The 19957-nt window shown below is 35.0% G+C and overlaps 6 protein-coding genes across 15 annotated transcripts in view; 3 read left to right on the top strand and 3 right to left on the bottom strand.

Annotated features, from left to right (window-relative positions):
• The first annotated feature begins 75 nt into the window (after positions 1-75).
• Positions 76-2937, top strand: Cks30A (Cyclin-dependent kinase subunit 30A). 2 transcript variants are annotated; one of them, XM_034321571.2, is made up of 3 exons: positions 76-284; positions 876-1003; positions 2797-2937. In XM_034321571.2, exons 1-3 carry the CDS (start codon positions 229-231, stop codon positions 2907-2909), a joined length of 297 nt encoding a protein of 98 aa, XP_034177462.1. In that variant the 5' UTR covers positions 76-228; the 3' UTR covers positions 2910-2937. The 2 variants fall into 2 exon arrangements, with proteins under 2 accessions (XP_034177462.1, XP_034177463.1); XM_034321572.2 differs by lacking the exon at positions 2797-2937 and adding an exon at positions 1124-1950 and having other exon boundaries at positions 92-284.
• Positions 2938-2994: 57 nt separating this feature from the next.
• Positions 2995-8182, top strand: Eaat1 (Excitatory amino acid transporter 1). Its single transcript, XM_034321546.2, has 10 exons — positions 2995-3219; positions 5498-5772; positions 6189-6372; positions 6453-6495; positions 6575-6614; positions 6693-6879; positions 6959-7192; positions 7265-7456; positions 7546-7680; positions 7748-8182. Exons 2-10 carry the CDS (start codon positions 5517-5519, stop codon positions 7893-7895), a joined length of 1419 nt encoding a protein of 472 aa, XP_034177437.2. The 5' UTR covers positions 2995-3219; positions 5498-5516; the 3' UTR covers positions 7896-8182.
• On the bottom strand, positions 7356-11203 carry Vps25 (vacuolar protein sorting 25). The gene is made up of 6 exons (XM_034321570.2): positions 11058-11203; positions 9258-9478; positions 9055-9200; positions 8761-8979; positions 8431-8689; positions 7356-7640 (listed from the first exon to the last, which is right to left on the bottom strand). Exons 2-5 carry the CDS (start codon positions 9305-9307, stop codon positions 8577-8579), a joined length of 528 nt encoding a protein of 175 aa, XP_034177461.1. The 5' UTR covers positions 9308-9478; positions 11058-11203; the 3' UTR covers positions 7356-7640; positions 8431-8576.
• Positions 9474-11051, bottom strand: LOC117602942 (uncharacterized). The gene has a single exon (XM_034321550.2). It carries the CDS (start codon positions 10965-10967, stop codon positions 9705-9707), a length of 1263 nt encoding a protein of 420 aa, XP_034177441.2. The 5' UTR covers positions 10968-11051; the 3' UTR covers positions 9474-9704.
• A 143-nt stretch (positions 11204-11346) lies between the features above and the next one.
• On the top strand, positions 11347-13271 carry LOC117602949 (NEDD8-conjugating enzyme UBE2F). 4 transcript variants are annotated; one of them, XM_034321569.2, is made up of 5 exons: positions 11347-11487; positions 11833-11952; positions 12071-12232; positions 12312-12473; positions 12549-13271. In XM_034321569.2, the coding sequence occupies exons 2-5, from the start codon at positions 11845-11847 to the stop codon at positions 12663-12665; spliced, it is 549 nt and encodes a 182-aa protein (XP_034177460.1). In that variant the 5' UTR covers positions 11347-11487; positions 11833-11844; the 3' UTR covers positions 12666-13271. The 4 variants fall into 4 exon arrangements, with proteins under 4 accessions (XP_034177460.1, XP_034177459.1, XP_034177458.1 ...); XM_034321568.2 differs by having other exon boundaries at positions 11348-11487; positions 11811-11952; XM_076691260.1 differs by lacking the exon at positions 11347-11487 and adding an exon at positions 11615-11633.
• Positions 13272-13414: 143 nt separating this feature from the next.
• The window catches only part of Obsc (Obscurin), a 33409-nt gene continuing 26866 nt past the window's right edge, over positions 13415-19957 (bottom strand). For all 6 annotated transcript variants that reach the window (XM_034321509.2, XM_034321511.2, XM_034321510.2 and 3 more), the window contains 11 exons: positions 19532-19956; positions 18698-19461; positions 18320-18618; positions 17327-18246; positions 16807-17249; positions 16571-16709; positions 16012-16481; positions 15706-15939; positions 15495-15636; positions 13764-15415; positions 13415-13685 (listed from right to left, as the gene is read on the bottom strand). In XM_034321509.2, coding sequence (XP_034177400.2) covers positions 13439-13685; positions 13764-15415; positions 15495-15636; positions 15706-15939; positions 16012-16481; positions 16571-16709; positions 16807-17249; positions 17327-18246; positions 18320-18618; positions 18698-19461; positions 19532-19956 — 5735 coding nt within the window. In that variant the 3' untranslated portion in view covers positions 13415-13438. The remainder of the gene's footprint in view (positions 13686-13763; positions 15416-15494; positions 15637-15705; positions 15940-16011; positions 16482-16570; positions 16710-16806; positions 17250-17326; positions 18247-18319; positions 18619-18697; positions 19462-19531; position 19957) is intronic.

Raw genomic sequence — 19957 nt, 5'->3', positions numbered from 1 at the left:
TATTTTATTACTTCTTTGATTTTATGAATGAGTTTGTTTAAACTGACTATCAACGACTAACGAGTATCTTTCCTTCAATCTTCTTGACGCTACATCCGTTAAACTTTCAAATTAGGGGGCATACGCTGTTGGAAGGTTTTCGAAAATTCACGCGTGATTTTCGGTTGTGTTGTTGGCTGGCTATACAAGTTATTGTTTAAAGGTTATAATTAATTTAAGCGAACGAAGATGTCGGATAAAATCTATTACTCGGGTAAATATTACGACGATAAATACGAATACAGGTTGGTATGAATAACGACAAAGCATAATGTTCCATTTAGATTTTGATTTTGGTCAATTGTGCCATTTTGAATCGTTCCAATAGACGTTAAAGAATAACTTCCTAGGTGTTCATTTATGCTGATATTTACGACAATGGGCTTAATAGAAAATCATTTAATTTAACTTGAGAAATTTAATTTGACAAATATTATTTTATCAAGTATCAATTTTTTTGTAGAATTTTTGCACGCAAATGTAACATATTTAAATGGCTGTCTGGCATATTCTTTTGTTCACTTTGTTAGTCTATTATCCTTAACTGATACAACATATATATAGATTTATTTTCTTGTATTGTAATAGTATAAACTTTTAAGAGTAATTCAAGTATAATTTTTTTGCATATAAAATCCAGAACAATAAATTGAACACTTATGTAGTTAAAGATATGTAATCTTAAACCCATTTGTTAAATAACTTTTTTAATAGAAGGGTTATGGTTACATTTGATTAGCTTATTTGAAATCAGTATACTAAAAGAGCATGCAATTTTATAACAATGAAATATTCTTAATGAGTTCATTTAATAATGATATATTGCATGTTATTAGGCACGTAGTGCTACCAAAGGAAATGGTAAAATCAGTACCCACCACACGTCTCTTACGTGAACAAGAATGGAGAGCTATGGGTGTTCAACAAAGCCAAGGATGGGTACATTACATGATCCATAAACCAGGTATACTAAATTATTAAATTTTTAATATCTAATTTCCAATGAAAGCATTTGTTTGCGTTCCTTAACTTTTTGTAACGCGAAAAGAGAACAGTTTCATTTAAAGACATTTGTATGTTTCAGAGCCACATATCTTATTATTTAAAAGAAAAATAACATCACCAGCACCAGAGAATTAAATACATTGACATAACTATATCTATTTGTAAATAATACTTCAGATCATTGTTAATATTCATACAAAAACTCAGCTATGACAGTTTGTAATCCGTTGATTTCTAAAAAATCAATGATATGCTAAAGTATTTTTAAAATTTCACTTCAAAACTGACTAATCGTAGAAGATATAACGTTTTTTAAAATTCTGTGTTGTAACCTGAGTGTAATCTCTTTACTTTCATTACTTCAACAAAATCGTTTATAAATATCATCAAAACGTTCTGTATATATGTCTATAGAATGCCCTAGTTTTTAACTGCAGTATACATTGTTCTTAACTTTAGAATTACCATGACAACTTGGTATTTCATTTAATTTAACCCAAATAGAAACATACCAGATTATATTGATTTTCTGGAAATCACAGTTCTAAAGCAGAATCAGTTTCTATTAAGAATTTACTGAATAAGGAAAATCTTTATAACATTTGTGATTATAGAGTGCCTTGCACTAATGTGCCTATTCTTAAGGTATACTTTAATGTTACATTTAGAATAATCATTCCTTATGTATAACAAGAATGATGTATTATAAAAAAGTGCCTTTAAATTCTAAGTTCATTAACAGCCTACATACTAATTCGAGACTTCATTATTATTAGTTAGGTGTTAAATTCTGCGTTTATTAAATATTTTGCCGGAAGATTTTTACATTTATATTGAATTAAGTAATGCGTTTATTTTACACATAACTTTATTTAAGTTCTGCTCTCTAATTATACTTTCTTCAATATTACTTTATCAGTATTTTCCAAAGCTAATTTCTATGTCTTAGTAGTAGACGATTTTCATTTATTTTTAATAAATAAAACTTGTATTGTCAGTTCTTAAATAAACATTTGTAACTAACATTTTACGTTTTTACTTTATTTTCAACACTAAAAGAAAAAACCAAACCTGAATGTAAATGAAGTAGCCTTGATGTTTGTAATATTCGTGTGTTCCCCTCTCGCAAAGCAAAAATGAGTGAAACAAATTTAGCCGAATATACGAGAAAGAAGGGGAGGGGCAGAGTAATTAAAAGAATCACGTGACTGACCTCAATTCAATTATACAAACATCATTCCTAGCGGTCAAGTAATTCTCACACTAATTTTTGTAAATTGTACATTAATTAAATCATCGTTTATATTGTTGACGTATGTTGCGTGTACATTTCGTTTCACTTTTATTACATAATTTCGTTACCATTTGTATCTAGTAACAAGGAAACAAGTGATTAACAAAATTCGAAATTTAAATACTGTGCTATACATAAGGAACATCAAAGTATTATCTGTGAACTGAATCGAGACTGAAACATTTTTATATGATAAACATATTTAAATAAAGACGATGAATAAATAATCAGTAACGCAACAGCACATTTTTATCTTGAATAGTTTTCTCCGAAAATAATTATTATCTCATAATAGCCACGATTTAATGTATCGTGTTTATACTGGTTGCTTTTAAGTGTCTGCCCACATATGGTACAACCATTCATTCAAGTTCTTCTGAATGCGTGTGCGATCTCGGTACACGCGGTTTCGTAAACCGCGTGTATGTTGTTGCGCACGCAGGCACGTGTCATTATAGGATCTACGGCTACATGTGCAAAGGTACATCAGAATAACAGCGAGGAGGGAGAACGCGTATCGAGAGTTCGGCGAAAGGGGATAAAAAACACGATGGGGCACAAAAAGAAATAGAATACAGGCGAAAAAGGTGATGGAGAGGGAACGATATACATGATCTCTGACGCACACATATTGCATCCACGCGACGAAGGGCTACGTTTTCATGGGATAGCCGGCACTCCGCGAGAACGCAGCGCACCGACAGTACGACGATATCGCGCTCGCGGGAAGAACGACTTTTCGCGCTGTCTAAACCAAAACGTGTTCAGCATCCAAATTTAAATATCAGCACGCAAGCAACGTGATTCAATCGAAGTGGAATCGCATTGCTGCGTGCACAACTTCTAACGACTATCTATCCTAGATATATCTAAATTAGCGGGTAAGTCATTCTTTTAAATTTCTCAACTAACAAGTGCGAGTCACTTTTCATAAATATACTAATGAAAGTATTTCAGATTGAATGTGTGGATATTAATAAAGCATTCGGTAATACAATAATTTGAAAGAAAATTTGATCAAATTGCAGTAAATGTGAGGAACAAAACATCTTAAAGCGATGACGATAGTCGAAGATGAAATAAAATCATACATTATTGCATTCATCTCCTTTGTTCTGCTGATAACTATGACGAGATTTCTTACTGTGTGTTGATACATGTATCTACTATGGTAGTGGTAGTAAAGAGGGTTGAACATTTTAACTTACAATGGTCCACGTGCATGAGAAACAAAATTTCAGACAGAATTACGGCTGACGAGATGTTTTTCTCAGAATCAATTTTTGCTTCAAGGAAAACTTTTAATAGCTTGTTACTGTATTGACATAACAAAACAGATTTTAGTCAATATAATTGACAACATTTCAAAGACTGATGTTTCGTCTACGTAGGATCGTTTTTTATAGAAACATTTCATAATTTTATCTATATATTGCTCAGCTTTATCTATACCTCACACATTCAACTATACTTTGCACAGTAGTTCATTGTTACCGATTGTTCATTGTTAATGAACGAATAATAACTCGAATTCATTTGAAATTTTTTAAATACCGCGCGTTCCTTATCAAGTAACCACTTTTCCTCTTGTGCTAATCCGAACAAGAATTGCACGTGTTGCCTCTCGTTCTGCGATTTCATTTGCTCTCGCGCATAGGCGCTTATAAATCGAACTTTCCCATCGTGCTTGGTTGCTGGTTCAACGTTGATTTCGAATCACATCTTACATTTCACCTTTCTACTCCCTTTTCCCTTTTCGGCGGGTGCATCCGTGTGAAAAGCTACGACAGAACAATAATAGAATTAGTACTAGATATTTCTGCGGGAGTCAAATTTGTTGGTGGATGAAACACAAGGCAGATTTCCAGGACAGTATGAACCGGTTAATACCAGTTCCTGCAAGATATACGTGCATGTGTAAACACATTACAAACAGAAAAATTCGACTCGTTAATTTATATTCTTATTCATTAATTAATTCCGACCATCGTGTTATCAATAAATTGAATATCCTACGCTGTACATGCAAGTTTCTTTTAAAAGTTAATACACTACAATTGTTACGGTATCAGTTTTCACGGTTCAAATTTCTGAAACCGGATGTTGTTTGAATTAGAGAATGAACATAAACTCAACACTATGTACTTTTAGGACTAATTGAAACTGTCAGGGGGCTAACGTACTTAACAAGAGACGCTGCGAATGATGGACAAAACCGGCAATTACCATTTATGAATATTTCGTATCATTTATGTTATATAATTGATTACAATATTACTCATCGTAGTGCAACTAGTTAGTATGCAGAATCATCATGTCTCGTAGTTCAAACCGTAAATTGTTTTTCCTATTCGATTTTGCAATTATGTAGATAACTATATGCTTTGTACTTACATACCAACGAGAAAACGTCTTACAAGGCTTTTAATTAAGGATACTTTATAAATATAATAACAAAGATCGCTAATGTCTTAAACACTTACATAATTTTTGTTTTAATTTAGACTGGTAATATGATTTGCAAGTTTTTAATTAAAAGATTAAAAAATATTGAATTGCAAGTTTGAATTAAATAAATGGATGACTCATTATACATGGCAAAAAAATGCCAAAAATGAAAAAAAAAATGTAAATACGTTAATTATATCTTGGAACTACAACACGTAATAGATAAAGAGTTTAATTGATGTATAGTTAAGTACCAGGGGCAGTGACCGCCACCGTTTAAAAATGTGTATGAATACAAGTTAATCAGTCTATTTACCTGGGCTAATCATTTCAAAATTTCCGCAGACACTCGGGTCGTTGTAATCCCTTTCACGATATTTCCAACTTATCCACGCTTTCACTCCCACGCGTCAACCTTATCATTGTCTTCCACAAACATCTGCAAATATTTATTCTTAGAGTCACGAAAGCGATGCAAACTTCGACAGAATAACACATAAAGATAATAAAATAATTGGGTTGGTAAGTCTACACTGTTCGCGTATTATACTATATATTACATCATGTATCTTTCCCGGGGCAATATCAAATTATCATATCGAAAGAAAAGTTTGCGCAACATCCTTCTGCGAATCGTGGCGTTCGTTTGTATCAAGATGAAGATTTACTTGGATTTTGAGCCATCACATATGTTCTTTTCTTTTCTTTTAGGATCAATTCAGTAGACAACATGGCACGACCGAGAAAATGGAAAAATTTCATGTCAGAAAATATGTTAACGATGCTTACAGTACTTGGAGTTATAGCCGGTGTTATTCTCGGTTTCATTTTAAGGAATGCCAAGAGCGAACCATGGTCGAAAAGAGAGATCATGTATATCCAATTTCCAGGAGACATTTTCCTTAGAATGTTGAAAGCACTTATCTTGCCATTAATTCTTGCTAGTATTGTTAGTGCCATCGGCGGTTTGGACCTTAATTTATCTGGTAATTGATATGTATATGTCTTCTTTAAGGAAGATTTCATCTCATTACTCGTAAGCAGGGGGGTTGCGTGGGCGTACAAACTTGTTTGCGTGAAGATACTTGGTATGGTAAATCACAGATTACCAGTATTTTCTGGCGTAATTTAGCTCGGTACCAGAGAAACGCGAACAATACTGATAACGGATGTTCAACTTTTATCTTTTTGAGTTATTGACTTGTAGTCATTAATGAGACGAAGAAGAATCTTCAGACTGTTTTATTATTGCTTTCATAAATGAAATGTCTTATCATTGATTTTTTTCTGTTCAAGTTTTTCCTTATTGTTCTGTTTGAGAATTATAACAATTTTCTTTGTAAATACTGCATATATGTATCAGAATGTAGTAACTTGAAAACAAGTAATATGCATTTTCTAGGAAGAATTGGTATACGATCCATTTATTATTATTCGGCGACAACGATATCTGCTGTAATTCTTGGTATAATTTTGGTTCTACTTATTAAACCTGGAAACTTCAGTACACAGAGTTTAGTTGCAATAGGAGATGCAAAAGCGCCTAGAGATGTTACTACTATAGACACGCTATTAGATCTGGTCAGGTATAATAGCTGAAATAATAAAAAAAATATTATAGTTTATTATAAAAAGTTCTTATCTCTTTATAAAATCTGTTTTTTAGAAATGTGTTCCCACCAAATCTTATACAAGCTTGTATTGCTCAGGTATGTATAAGAATAAGATGTTTTATATAATTACTAAAGGTGTTCAAGGTATATCCTAATTGCTCATATTCTGTTACAGTATCGTACTATATTAGTAAAGCCTGAAAATGCAACAGGAGGTAAAGATTATTTACATTAATCATTTGTATGTTATTCAAATAATGTATGTGCTATAGTGATCTAATGTTTGTTTTTAGTAAATAGTATATATGAATGGAATATATCTCATGAATATGGAGAGGGTATGAATACCTTAGGTTTAGTATTTTTTGGAATTGTGTTTGGAATTGCACTTAGTAAAATGGGAGAAGCTGGAAAACCTCTCCTAACTTTCTTTGATACCTTATCTGAAGCAACGATGCTAATTACCAGATGGGTTATATGGTAAAAAACCTATAAAAACAAGTCATTTATTGAATTAATTTTCAAATAACATGTATTTTAAATTGTTATTTATTTACAGGCTATCTCCAATTGGTGTACTTTTCCTTGTTACTTCAAAGCTTTTAGAAATTGAAGATGTCAGTGCTATTGTAGGCCAGTTAGGTTTATATTTCATCACAGTATTACTAGGTTTGCTTATACATGGTTGCGGAACTCTTTCTCTTATTTTCTTCATTTGTACCGGAGAATTACCATTTAAATTGATAGGAAAAATGGGTCAAGTTCTAGCCACAGCATTTGGTACTTCTTCAAGGTAACTTGTACACATATAGAGTACGTCAGAAAATGTTTTAAACTGTTGAATAATCTATTTTTGTGAATATAGCACGGCTACACTGCCAGTAACGATACAGTGTTTAGATGATATAGGTGTAGATCCTAGAGTTACAAGATTTGTTGTTCCAATTGGTGCTACCATCAACATGGACGGTACCGCATTGTATGAAGCTGTGGCTGCAATTTTTATAGCTCAAGTCAGAAGAGTTCCACTGACTCTTGGCAGTGTCATTGGTGTTAGGTAGTTATTGATTTGATTTGTTGATTATTAATTAACTAATATATAAAATAGTGTCCTAGTAATTGTAATATTCTAATATATTTTTACAGTATAACAGCTACTGCAGCAAGTATAGGAGCTGCTGGTATTCCACAAGCTGGTCTTGTTACAATGGTTATGGTACTGGATACTGTTGGTTTACCTGCTGAAGATGTAACACTTATTATTGCGGTAGATTGGCTCTTGTGAGTATTCTGTTTTCATAGTTTCTATTAAATGAATCTATTTCTAAATTATTGAATTTATATACAGGGACCGCTTCCGAACAACGATAAATGTCATATGCGACGCGCTAGGTGCTTATGTCGTCGAACATATGAGTAAAAAAGAACTTCAGGCAAGTGCAAATTTACAAGAAGAAACAATCGAACTAGCCAGAGTGAGGAAAGCAGAAGCATAATTTATGGATTTTGCCATTATATTATATAAACACAATAAAATTGTGTTTGTAAAATTTTTTGTATACTTCACAGTCAATAATTTGTACTAATGTATACTTATACTTGATTCAAATTTTATATGGTAATCCATATCTAATCAATGTAATTAATTACTAAATATGTAATTAGCAGGATACTTATTTGGATACTTAATGAAAGCAAATTATTTGAGCACTAATGTACTTCAAAAGTTCTGACTCATTTTAACTTTCACAAATGTATTAAATACATTGTTTTTTGTTTTTTCGTTACAAAAATGTTTTATTGCAATTATTTCTTTATGTGAAATCAAATTATTACATTACTCATATTAAAATATTCCATACATTTGTTGAATATGTTAAACATATTCAATACTGTTTGGCATTACTTCTATATGTACATAATATTTATTATATGAATTTTAATAACATAATTTAAAGAAATAATTGCTTGTAAACATACATACATAAAAATGTACTTTTTAAATCCTTTTTGTAATTAAACTTTACTTACATTTTAATTTATGAATTCCTTCAGTTCATTTAATTATTTCTTCCAGAAAGTATAAAATATTTTTCCTTTATCACAGAAGTATCAATTAATGATAATGAAAACTTATATTTACATTTCTTAAATACTTTCTTTGTTCATTTATACATTTAAAAGAACTTAACACCTTGATTATCATCAAACAAAATCAACTCAGCCTTTTTATTTGCTTCTAATGTCTTAAGCGCTCTGATTAATACTTCTGTATCAAGCCCATGAAATTCTGAAAATAAACAGACAATTAATTAAACAATATTTTTTATATGTATGTATAAGCTTGATAAGAATACATACCTTGATTCACTGTATCCTCTCCTTGTGTTAATTCAAACAAAGTACATACAGACCCTGTGAATCCATTCTCCTGTGCCCAATTGTAAATTATTTCACCCCATTCTTCTAAAGTATGCCAATAAACTAGCCATCTTTGCTTTGTTTTATCTAATGGAGTTGCATTTCCTGATTTGGATAATTCTTCTAATATTAATAATAGCATCTCTGATGGTAACTTTCCTATTCAATGTATTAAGGACCAAATCTTATTAGTGATTGATAACTTTATTTAATTTATTGACCATAAAAGGATACGATTAATTGTTGCATTATTAAATACTGGGCTTGAATGTACTTCACGTATATCTATAATGGATTGTTTTGTGATACGATAATATTCTAAAATTAAACTTTTCCAGGCTGCTATTTGCTTGGCTCTAGTTTCTGTATGAGGTTGAAGACTGAAAAAACTTTTAATTACAATTTTTAATACATCAATATAACCTAATGATACTCACGTAAAAAAGGGTGGAAAACTGTATTGCCATGGCCATTCAATTTCTGCCATTATCGTTTGAATATTTAAGATCTCAAAAACATCAAATATTGATATAAATAATTATTTTTTTTAATATTCACAAAAGTTTTGACAAGACTATGCGAAAACGCTTATCAGCACGTCTATTTCGGCATATATCAATTCGACTTCGGAACACTATAGAACAGTTATCTTCTCATACTATAGATTAAATATAATCAAAAAATAATAAAATAAATGAATTAAACAATGATGGAAATTTTGTAAAATCTTTTTTAAAAACAGTTATAAAAAGCTCAAAATTAATCCATCATTTATTAAATGGTAAATACTTATACAAATTATATTCGCATATAATATAGATCATGAAATATAATAATAAAAGTTATTTAAATATTCATATAAAGTTATTCAAAATATTCAAATATTACAATGCTTCTAAGTTTGCATAAATAAGTAAGTATTGATTTTGATAGTATACTCTCTCAGTTTCAAAATCTCTGTATGGTCTTAAGCTACAATATGGATTTTGATCACAAAATGCACATTCTATATCTCTACCTAAAACAGTATTCAGTCTTTCTTGTTCTTTTTTTGCTTCTATTAAAGTGTAAGATGTTAAAATAAATGGACATTCTTGTTTAGCTATGATTTGCAAAGATTGTCTCCATGTATCATTCTCAGATTTAAAGTCTTCACATTCATGAATTCCTGCATTATATCCAATAATAATATCTGGCTTAACATATGAAATACTTTTGGCAAAATCGTCATAAAGTATACCATGTATTTCAATGAAAAATTGTTTGTTGTTATACTGACAGTCTTTACAAAGGTTTATTGGTATAGAACCTGTAGATAATTCAGGTCCAATTAATACAATATTTGCTGTCTCTATATTTGGGTACCAGTGTAACAGAATTTCCCCAAATTCTATACCATCAATATCTATTATATTAGCTGCAATAACATGAATAACTATACTACGGTTCTTTAATGAATATCTTAATTTTTGTAATGCATAAAGAAGAGTTAAAGGTCTTGTGAGATATTCTGTGTGAATCATTGTTTCTTCTTCAATTGACAAATGTGAAATTGTACGTGGTTCCATATAATAATGTATTAAATCTTTAATATTTTGTGGTAAACTTATGTGATCTGTAGGAGATGGTACCCTCATTTTAGGTATTTCCTCTTTGTATATTATTGAAGCTATATCTAAAGTGTAACATAACTTTATGAGATAACAAACTTTTTTATGTTCTATATCATTTTTGTGCTTTGTACAAAAGCTAGTATTCGGACAATTGGAACAATCTTCCAAAACTTTTAAATTCTGCTCATGACATACAGCGCATGATCTAATAAATTTAAACATTTCTTCTTCATAGTGTTTTAATTTGCGACCAATCTTAATTGCTACTAATAACATGAAATTCATTTTCATTTCAGTCCAACTATTCAGATTTTGTTTGTTATTTAAAAAGCTTGATACCTGGTTATCCTTTAAAACAGTACATATTGCATTGCACAGATCTTTGTGCTCTAACCAATGTTCTTTCTGATGCTTCTTGGAACAATAAGAGATCATTGTGCAATTGCCACATCGTTTTAAAGAGATTTCCTCACCAAATTTTTTACAAATGTGACATGCATTTGGATAAAAAAAGTAATTGTATTCGAGCATCATTTTTTGTATAAAAAGTTATAAGTATAAATAAATGTATGAAAGAATTGTGTAAATTTTAAAGCATTGTAAAAAGTGTTCTTTTTTCCTTACTGTATGACAATGAATATAATTAATGATCATCTTAAGTAAAATTTCTTCTTTGAACGGTTGTTCAAATTGTTTAATCATTGTGTATTTATATGTGTCTGTTCAACATATTCAATGTTCAATAAGCTCTTCATAACTGTATATAAGATAATACATATTTATAATGATATTTTATTGATAATGTACTCGTACAGTACTTTTAATTTAAACAAAAGCAGCACTTTTACTAATAATAACAATTTGTTTTTCCTGTTTTCAACTACCAGCGCCGTCTGAAGTAAGAAACACAGACTTTTGATGCGCTTAAATATTTACCGTTTTCTTTTAAATGTTTGCTAGTTGAAAAACTTAAAATGAGAATTATCAAAATGTGTATTGATTAAATACACTTTAAAAGACAACATATATACTGAAATAGTACAACATTTATAGTGTAAGATACAATTTCTTAAAATTAAGCGTATTCAACAATTTTAACCTTCAATTCGTGTTGTCTAATAATAAACGTCATAAGTGATATTTGACAGCATCATTATTGCGATTTCTACATAAAAACATTTTTAATTAGATTGCAGAGTGGTATAACAAGTCGTTTGTTTTAAAATAACAAGATCTTTAGTTCTCTAGCATCCATACTAATGTGGGGTTAACATTTAATTACGAATAATATTTTGTTCTTAAATAATCGACACAATTGTTGTTCCGGTGGATTATATGTATTGATCAATTATTAATAGTTTTTACTGTATTTTACAGTTTTAGATTTATCTGCTTCCAGATTTTTGAAAATATGATTACTTTAAGAGGAAAATTGAAAAAGGAGAGTGACATAGCAAATTCAAAAAATAAAGACTATAATAAACGCGTTTCAATACGCGATAAATTATTAATCAAAGAGGTAATAGTAATATAGAGATGTATGAAATTGTTTTAACAATTTTAAAACAATGATAAGTAGATTACTCATTTGTTGCAGATGTTTAAAAATGTTTAAATTGTCTCATTCGTTTATATAGGTACAAGAAATGGAACATACCTTACCTAGTACATGTCAGGTTAAATTTCATGATCCTCATTGTCTACACGAATTTATACTTTTGATTGTTCCTGATGAAGGGTACTGGATTGGAGGCAGATTTTATTTTCAGATTTATATATCCGAAGATTATAACATGGCTGTAAATATATGTTATTATTTACACTAAAACATCACTGTTTACAATGAATATAAAATATAAACAAAATACTTTATTTTAGCCTCCAAAAGTCAAGTGCTTGACAAAGCTATGGCATCCAAATATAAGCGAAGATGGTGATGTATGTCTTTCAATATTAAGACAAAGTAGTATAGATGGAATGGGTTGGGCACCGACCCGAAAGCTTAAGGATGTTGTATGGGGTTTGAATTCTCTTTTTACTGTAAGTTTTCAACAGTTTTCATGAAGATATATAACATTTTTACATTTACACAGCTCATATTTTTTCTTCTTACAGGATCTTTTAAATTTTGATGATCCTTTGAATAGAGAGGCAGCTGATTTATTTATAAAAGATAAGGAATCTTTTAGAAGTAGGGTAAAAGATTATGTTATGCAGTATGCAAAAAGATGATTTAAATTAATGAACAATTCTACGACAGTGTAAATGTACATTTATGAAATTAGCTTTTTATTTTAACAAAAACATGAAATTTAAATACCTTTTTTTTTTATTTAATATTTTTTGCTACTAGTCCTCTTATTCTAAAGAGATTGTATTTGTTACCATCATTTTTGTTTTTGTATTCATGTGCAGCTTTTGATTGTTATATTACTTCATTCTAGTTGAGATAAAATTTATGTTAATAATGGTAAAAGGAATGAGGACAAAAGAATGTGTCTTGTGTACAATATACTTACCTTCTTTATAGAGCATTGTAATGATGGAAGATCATAATTTGTAAATAAATTACATATTTAATAATAAAATTTCATCCCAGTGTGTAGATTCTTTAAACGATCATTTAATTATTCGGTATTTATTGGTGATTTTATTAGAATATAATCATCGTTTTTGTACAATTTCAAAGGGTTCGGTTTGTACCTTAATTCGTTAAAACTTGATGTATCTTACGTTACATTTTAAATACCGATTCTTTCTCTCCTTTTTAACTTTTATATCTTTCCAGCAACGTATGAGCGGATGACAGTATCTGTTAAAATAATTAAAAGTAACAAATAAATAATAACAAAAAAGAGAACAAGGAAAGAAAGCTCTTTTATTTCGGTATCCTCTCTTTGGTTATTTTTCCTTGCTCTCTAAGAGACTGACTAGACACGTGCGTGAAATTTGACGGTCACGTAAGATAATGAAAATTGGAAAATCGCTTAACCGTATCTTATCCGTTAGAACGTGGTGAGCAGTTCTTCTTGTATGCTAGTTGATCTAATAAGTTTTTGCGTAGACCCTAGTAGGCTTTCACTAGCCAAACTATGATTCTGTGACGCTAACTTCAATTTTTCTTCGTGGTATTCTTCGTTATATTCTTTCAGTCTGTTGCCTAAAAACACGGCCCGTTCTCGTTTCTTAGTCATAAAGTCTGATGGCTGCAGCCACCTGTGTTCATGGCACTCCTCCACCAATGGTCTTTTACTGAAACAATAAAATCCTACATATTAAATCCTGTTGAATGAAACAAAACATCAACGTTATTATATATCTGTTACGAACTTTGGTGCCCGTTTGAAGAGTAGCATAAGGAACCTGGTAGCCTCTTGACTCAACTCCTTGTATAAATGTTCGAATCTGTATCTCACAAACAGTATATTTTGCCTGGTCTCGTCAGGATCTTTGCCACGGAAGGGTGATACACCAGACAGGAGGACGTACATCAAGACACCGACCATCCAAACATCTGTCTGAGGATGAGCCAGTTCCTCGTTATATACCTCGGGTGCTCTGTACTCGGGGTGGCCAGCTTTTGGTACCGATGTGCCTAATTTACTGACGAATCGAGCGGAACCCATATCAACCAACTTGACTTGAACCGATCTAACGGTAGACATAACAACGTTATCAGGCTGTATATCAAGGTGAGAGTATCCTCTCCAATGAAGATACTGTAAACCATCTAAGATCTGCAGAATGGCGTTGGCTACACAATTTTCCGTGTACTCGTGTCTGCTGGAGAAATACGTAAGAATATCAGCACCCTGAAGTTTCTCAAGTATAAATACAGCGACTGGAGAACCTGGTGCCTTGTACGCAGCTTCTAGCATCGCTATCCTTTCGTGTCTCAACGAACGAAGAGCCTCGAATTCTCTGTTCACTTGTTTCTCTGTGTCCGGCTGTAGCTCCAAGATTTTAGCGACCACCACGCGATCCGCGGTTTTGTCGACACCCTTCACTACGACAGAAAACTGACCTCTCGATATCTCAGAGATGAAGCTGTATTTACTAGAGAGATTCGTGTCGGTCGACCACTCGATAGGGTGTTCCTCGACGGAGTAATCCACGTGTGGCTTGTCTTCGTCGGGTATTATTTCCTGTCCAGAATCCGTCAGCTCTTGGAGATGCCTCATCGCTCGCGTGATCTGTACCTTTGGACATCCCGTTGGTCTGGTTTTGATCAGCTTCGATGGGATACCCTTTTCGCTCCAGCCGATACGATTTCGCGCAGCTAGACGGAAGTTGTAACTTGTGTCGGGTTTCATGTCTCTCATCAAGTAGAATTCGTGGTCGATGTTGGAGGCAACGTCTATCCACTCGATCGAATCGCCTTCTTTGTACTGAAGGTGGTAGCACAAAACCGGAGAGTTACCATCGTGCTTGGGTTGTTTCCATCGTAGAAGTATTTCAGTGTCGGAGACGTCGGAAGCCTCGGGGGAATCAGGGCCAGAAGGAACAGCCGCTTCTACCATTCTGGTTCTAACTACAGTCTGTCCTAAGGAATTTCTCGCGACAACTTTGTAACTGCCTACATCGTGCTCCTTAGTTGTATCGAAGCTGAGTATCGATCTGCCGTCTTCGTCTTCGGTAACTTTTACCCTATTGCTTTCTTGAATCATTATATCATTTTTGTACCATTGAATAAGTGGTTTAGGATTTCCTACTGCCAGACACACTAGCTGAGCTGGTTTTCCTTCCTCGATGGGTTTAATTTGGGGCTTCTCCCGGAAGAATGGCAAGTGTCCTTCTTTCTTGGATTCCAACATCGCCTCCGCCTCTACGTAACTATCGAGTCGTGTACCTAATTCGTGTTTCAAACGTCTCAGGGTGTAAACGTCCGGTGATCCGTATCTGTTAATTCTTGCTCGCCTTTCGTCATCGATCTCTTCATCCATCACGTCCGTGAAACGACGACGCTCGTGTATAATAGGTGTCTGTAAGATGAATACAAAGAATTGTGATAATTAAATAAAATTGAAGAGTTTAATATCTGAATAAAGACGAACAAATTACCCTCCAGTCAAAGTTCTCATCGGCGATGGAACGTGAGAATCCAGGGCTACGATTGCACGCAACCTTCATGTACTCTCTTAAACGTACAGGGAAATCCGTGTCACGAAGTTGAAGGAGATAGGTGTCCGGTCCATTTTGATAGCTGAAAAATCACGCGTATAATCAATGTCTGCTTAAATTAAACAGAGATCTACAGAGCGAATTAACTCACTGGCTTTCACTCTTAATAATTCCAATCTCAGTATCAATCGGTTCCCTTGTAGGTATGTTGCTCTCCCAGGGTTTAGGCAAGGGTTTCTTCAAAGGACTGTACGTTCTATCGTCGCTGGGTTCAGGAGTATATTTATGGCCAGGTGGATAAACCATTCTCGATGGATGCTCGAAAGCTGTGTTTAATTTGCGTCTGCGGAACCAGGTGCGACAGGATGCGTTGTTGTACCAGTCACTAAAAAATCATGTTAACGTTGTAACACTTCCTACATTTCAATAGTACAAAGGGTTGTTTACGATACTCTACCGATACAGTTTATAGTAGTTCTTCAAATTTTCTGACGGAATCTTGTACAAATCTGCTGGAGATTTGTCGGCGTAGGCTAACCAAGGATGAGCCAGAGCAGCTGTTACATCCATTCGTCTTTCAGCGTTATACATCAACAACGAACGAATGAAATCTTTCGCGTCGTCAGAAATGTTCGTCCAACGATCATCGAAGTCCCACTTTCCTTCTCTGATCTTCAGCAACGTTTCCTTGTCGTTGTTGCCTCTGAAAGGCGAGATTCCAGACAGCAGGATGTAAGTGACGATACCAACAGACCACATGTCTGCGCTGAATGATACTCCCTCGTTGTTGGTCACTTCTGGTGCCACGTATTCAGGCATTCCGTACCCCAGTGTCATCAATCTCGTTTGTGAGATTCTTCTGGCTAGGCCAAAGTCGCAGATCTTCAAATCGTCGCCTCCTGTGTGCGAGATCAATAGATCTCCAAGCTGGAAGAAACAATTTTAAAAATAAATAGTAAATGTTTGATAATTAGAACGGTGCTACTGTATATCATTTTATTGCAATAAAGATCAACCGTTAAACCAAGATGAGCATAGTGATTAGAATGCATGTATTCCAATCCCCACAGCAATTGACGAATGTATCCAGCGATCTCTGCTTCAGTGTAGAATGCCTGCTTCGTCAAAGTGTCCACTAGTTCGCCACCAGCAGCTCTATTACATAGTTAAGAAATTTGATAGATTCTAAGATTGCTTATGATCTTCTCAATATAAATAAAACGATAAAGATTTCGTTATTCTCAAAGGATACAGTTCCAAGACGAGTGTAACAGATTGATCAGTTTCATAAGCGTCATGTAGTCGCAGCAATTTCTTGTGATTCAAATTGTTCATCACATCCAACTCGTTGTACATGTACGGTCGGATTTCTCCTCTTCCGTGCATCACCTTGGCCGCGTAATTTCTTCCAGTACTTCTCTCTACAGCGTGGTAAGTTACGCCTTGAGTACCACGGCCAAGTTCGTCGCCCAGATCGTAGTAGTCTTCGTAGGGTTTATCATGACGAGGTTGGATATCGGCCTTCCTCTTGTACGTTCTGTAGCTGTACTCGTGTTCGTTCTCTTCCACGTGAATCATAACGGAACAGGATATCGATCCGGCTACGTTTCTCGCGCTGACCGAGTAGAGACCTTCGTCTTTCAAGATAGTATCGCTGATGACCATGATTGAAGTGTCGGGTTCTATGAACTCGATCTAATAGAAAGTACGAATTACACTATACAGTCTGTTTAAATTAAATTTCTTTCTATATAAATAATAAAAAAACAAACCCTTATTCTGGAAGTGGAAGTAAGAGGCTTCCAATCCTTGTACCATTTGATCTCCGGATAAGGTACACCAGTGACGCGAGCAATCAACTGTCCAGTCCTCCTGATCATCACGATAGTCTCTTCAGGTCTCTGAATAAACGTTGGATATTCTGCAATCTGTAGACGAACTCTTTGCCTAGCTTCGCCATGTTCGTTGGTAGCCACAGCTTCGTACATTCCCTCGTCACGTTCCAGCATCCTGTTGATGAACAACGTGGCTTGGCCATTCCTGGTGTAGCTCTGATCGTATCTGCCACCAGACTCTATCAGCTGATCATTGAAATAGTAGCTCATCCTCGGCTTCGGGTAACCATAAACGAACCAGAATAGATTGCAATTATGATTCTTCACGCCGTACTGGGTGTCGTATTCTTGACGAAGGAACCTTGGCGCCTGAGCATAGTTGTCGTGAGGTGGCCTCTCGATGTCGAAGTCCTTCGGGAAGTAGGGGCTGGTTTCTGGACGGAAATCGATGCCAGGAGGCAGGTAAGGGAAGAATTTAGGTGGATCAGGCTCCAATTTCGCGCGGTATGTTTGCGCGAACGGCGATGGTTCGCTGATTCCGTATTTGTTCTCCACGCGGATACGGAACTTGTAATCCCTGAACGGTTCAAGGTTGCGGATGTCACAGACACAGCTACGGATTCCTGTACGAGCTGTGAACCAATCGCCATCGGGTAACTCGCACATCTCTACTTGGTATGTGACAGGTATACGAGGACCGATGGGAATGGACGGCTTCCAAGAGAGCGTTAAGTGACGATCCATCATCCTGCTGATGATCGGACGGTCGGCTAAGGGTAACGGAACGCCAGATTTCCGGTATTTGTCGAAGTCCGCGTATTGGTCTCCCAGTGACTTCTTCGCCCGAGGCTCAAGAGCTATTAAAGTTATAAATGAAAATTGTATCAGGGAGATCTAAATTAAAACCATCGAGACATAGGGTATACTTACATTCGTAGATTAATTCTGCGCTGCAAGAATCCTCACCGTGAGGATTTACTATTCTCAACGTGTATTTGCCCGCGTCCAGCTCGTCGACGTTAGCTATCGTCAAACGCAACAAACTACCTTCCTGTTCCGTCCTGATTCTATCGGTTTGCCATATTCTATCACCGTTACGGTACCATTCGAAGTCGGGCTCTGGATTGCCTGTGATGCACGCTGTGAACTTGGCTGGCATTCCTCTGTACACCTCGCAGTCACCGATCCTCTTCAAGAACGATGGTGGTTCGGCCCTTTGCATCTTTTCTCTGAAAACGATGGATGAGCGTATTGAAACAACTCTTTAAAATTCAATAACATTTAGGTACAGGATGGAAGTGTGCTTACATCTTATCAACTACAGCCAAATCAGCCACGCATTCTGCTTCACCACTCTTGTTCACCGCTTTGCATTTATAGGTACCAGAATCATCGTAAGTGCAGTCTTTCACGTACAAGCAACAAGCATCACCGTCTCGTTTAATTTTGTACTTGTCATTATCCTGCGAGATTGGTTTGTCATTAAAGTACCAAGAGATTTCTGGTTGGGGAACACCAGTTACACGGGCTAGGAACTTGGCATCGAACGTGGGCAATTGTTGAAGATCCTTGAACTTTTGTGTAAAGTTAGGCGACTGGAAGATCTTTCTAACATTAGCCGTGGATTTTGTGGAATCATCGCCTAGTGGATTCGATATGCGACACTCGTAGACGCCAGTGTCGTTAGGTTCGCAAGGATTAATCTCTAGTTCGGTCTTCTTTCCATCGCAGGTTACAGTCAAGCGATCAGAAGGCTGTAGAGGTGCTCCATCTTTGGTCCAGTTCACCTCTGGTAACGGATTGCCAATGAAGGAGGCAGATAAATTCAACGGTTGACCTTCTTCGACGTACACGTCTCGCATTGGATTGACAAAGGCAGGTTTCTCCTCGGGCACATCCGATTGAAGCTTGCCGACGACACTGACAACACCTTTGCAAGAAGATGTACCCTCCGTGTTTCCTGCTATCACCTGATACTCGCCCGCGTCTTCCGGCGTCACTTTGTCGATTATCAATGCTTGACTTCCGTCCGGCAGGTTGACGACTTTGATACGTTGACCATCGGGTATGATCTGAAAATATAAAGAAGTTTTCAAGTTGCCTATACGAGGATTTCAAATGGCTCGTTATCTCTAAACGAACCTCTTCTCCATTCTTGAACCACTGAAGCTGCGGTGGAGGTTTTCCCAGAACCTTCACTTCCATCTTTGCTGGGAAACCTTCAACCACAGACAGTGGTTGAAGAGTTGCCACAAATTCTGGTCGTTTTTCTTTCTCCTCGATCTCGACCTTCGCTGAACCAGTGGTTTCACCGAGCGAGTTCGAGAGGGTCAACGAGTACGTGCCCGCGTGTTCCGGACGAACATTGTCGATTCTGAGACCGATCATACCGTTCGGTTCGTTCATGAAATATATTTCCTTTGCCTGGCGCAACGGAATTCCATCCTTGAACCACTGTACTTGAGGATTCGGAAAAGCGACCACCTGGGCTTCCAGTTTCAATGGCTGTCCAACGATGGCTTTGGTATCCTCAAGTGGTTTTGTGAAAGACGGTCTCCTCCTTGCAGC

The sequence above is a fragment of the Osmia lignaria genome, chromosome 12 (assembly GCF_051020975.1).
Source record: "Osmia lignaria lignaria isolate PbOS001 chromosome 12, iyOsmLign1, whole genome shotgun sequence".
Lineage (NCBI taxonomy): Eukaryota > Metazoa > Arthropoda > Insecta > Hymenoptera > Megachilidae > Osmia > Osmia lignaria.
This window is presented reverse-complemented; position numbering and strand designations above follow the sequence as displayed.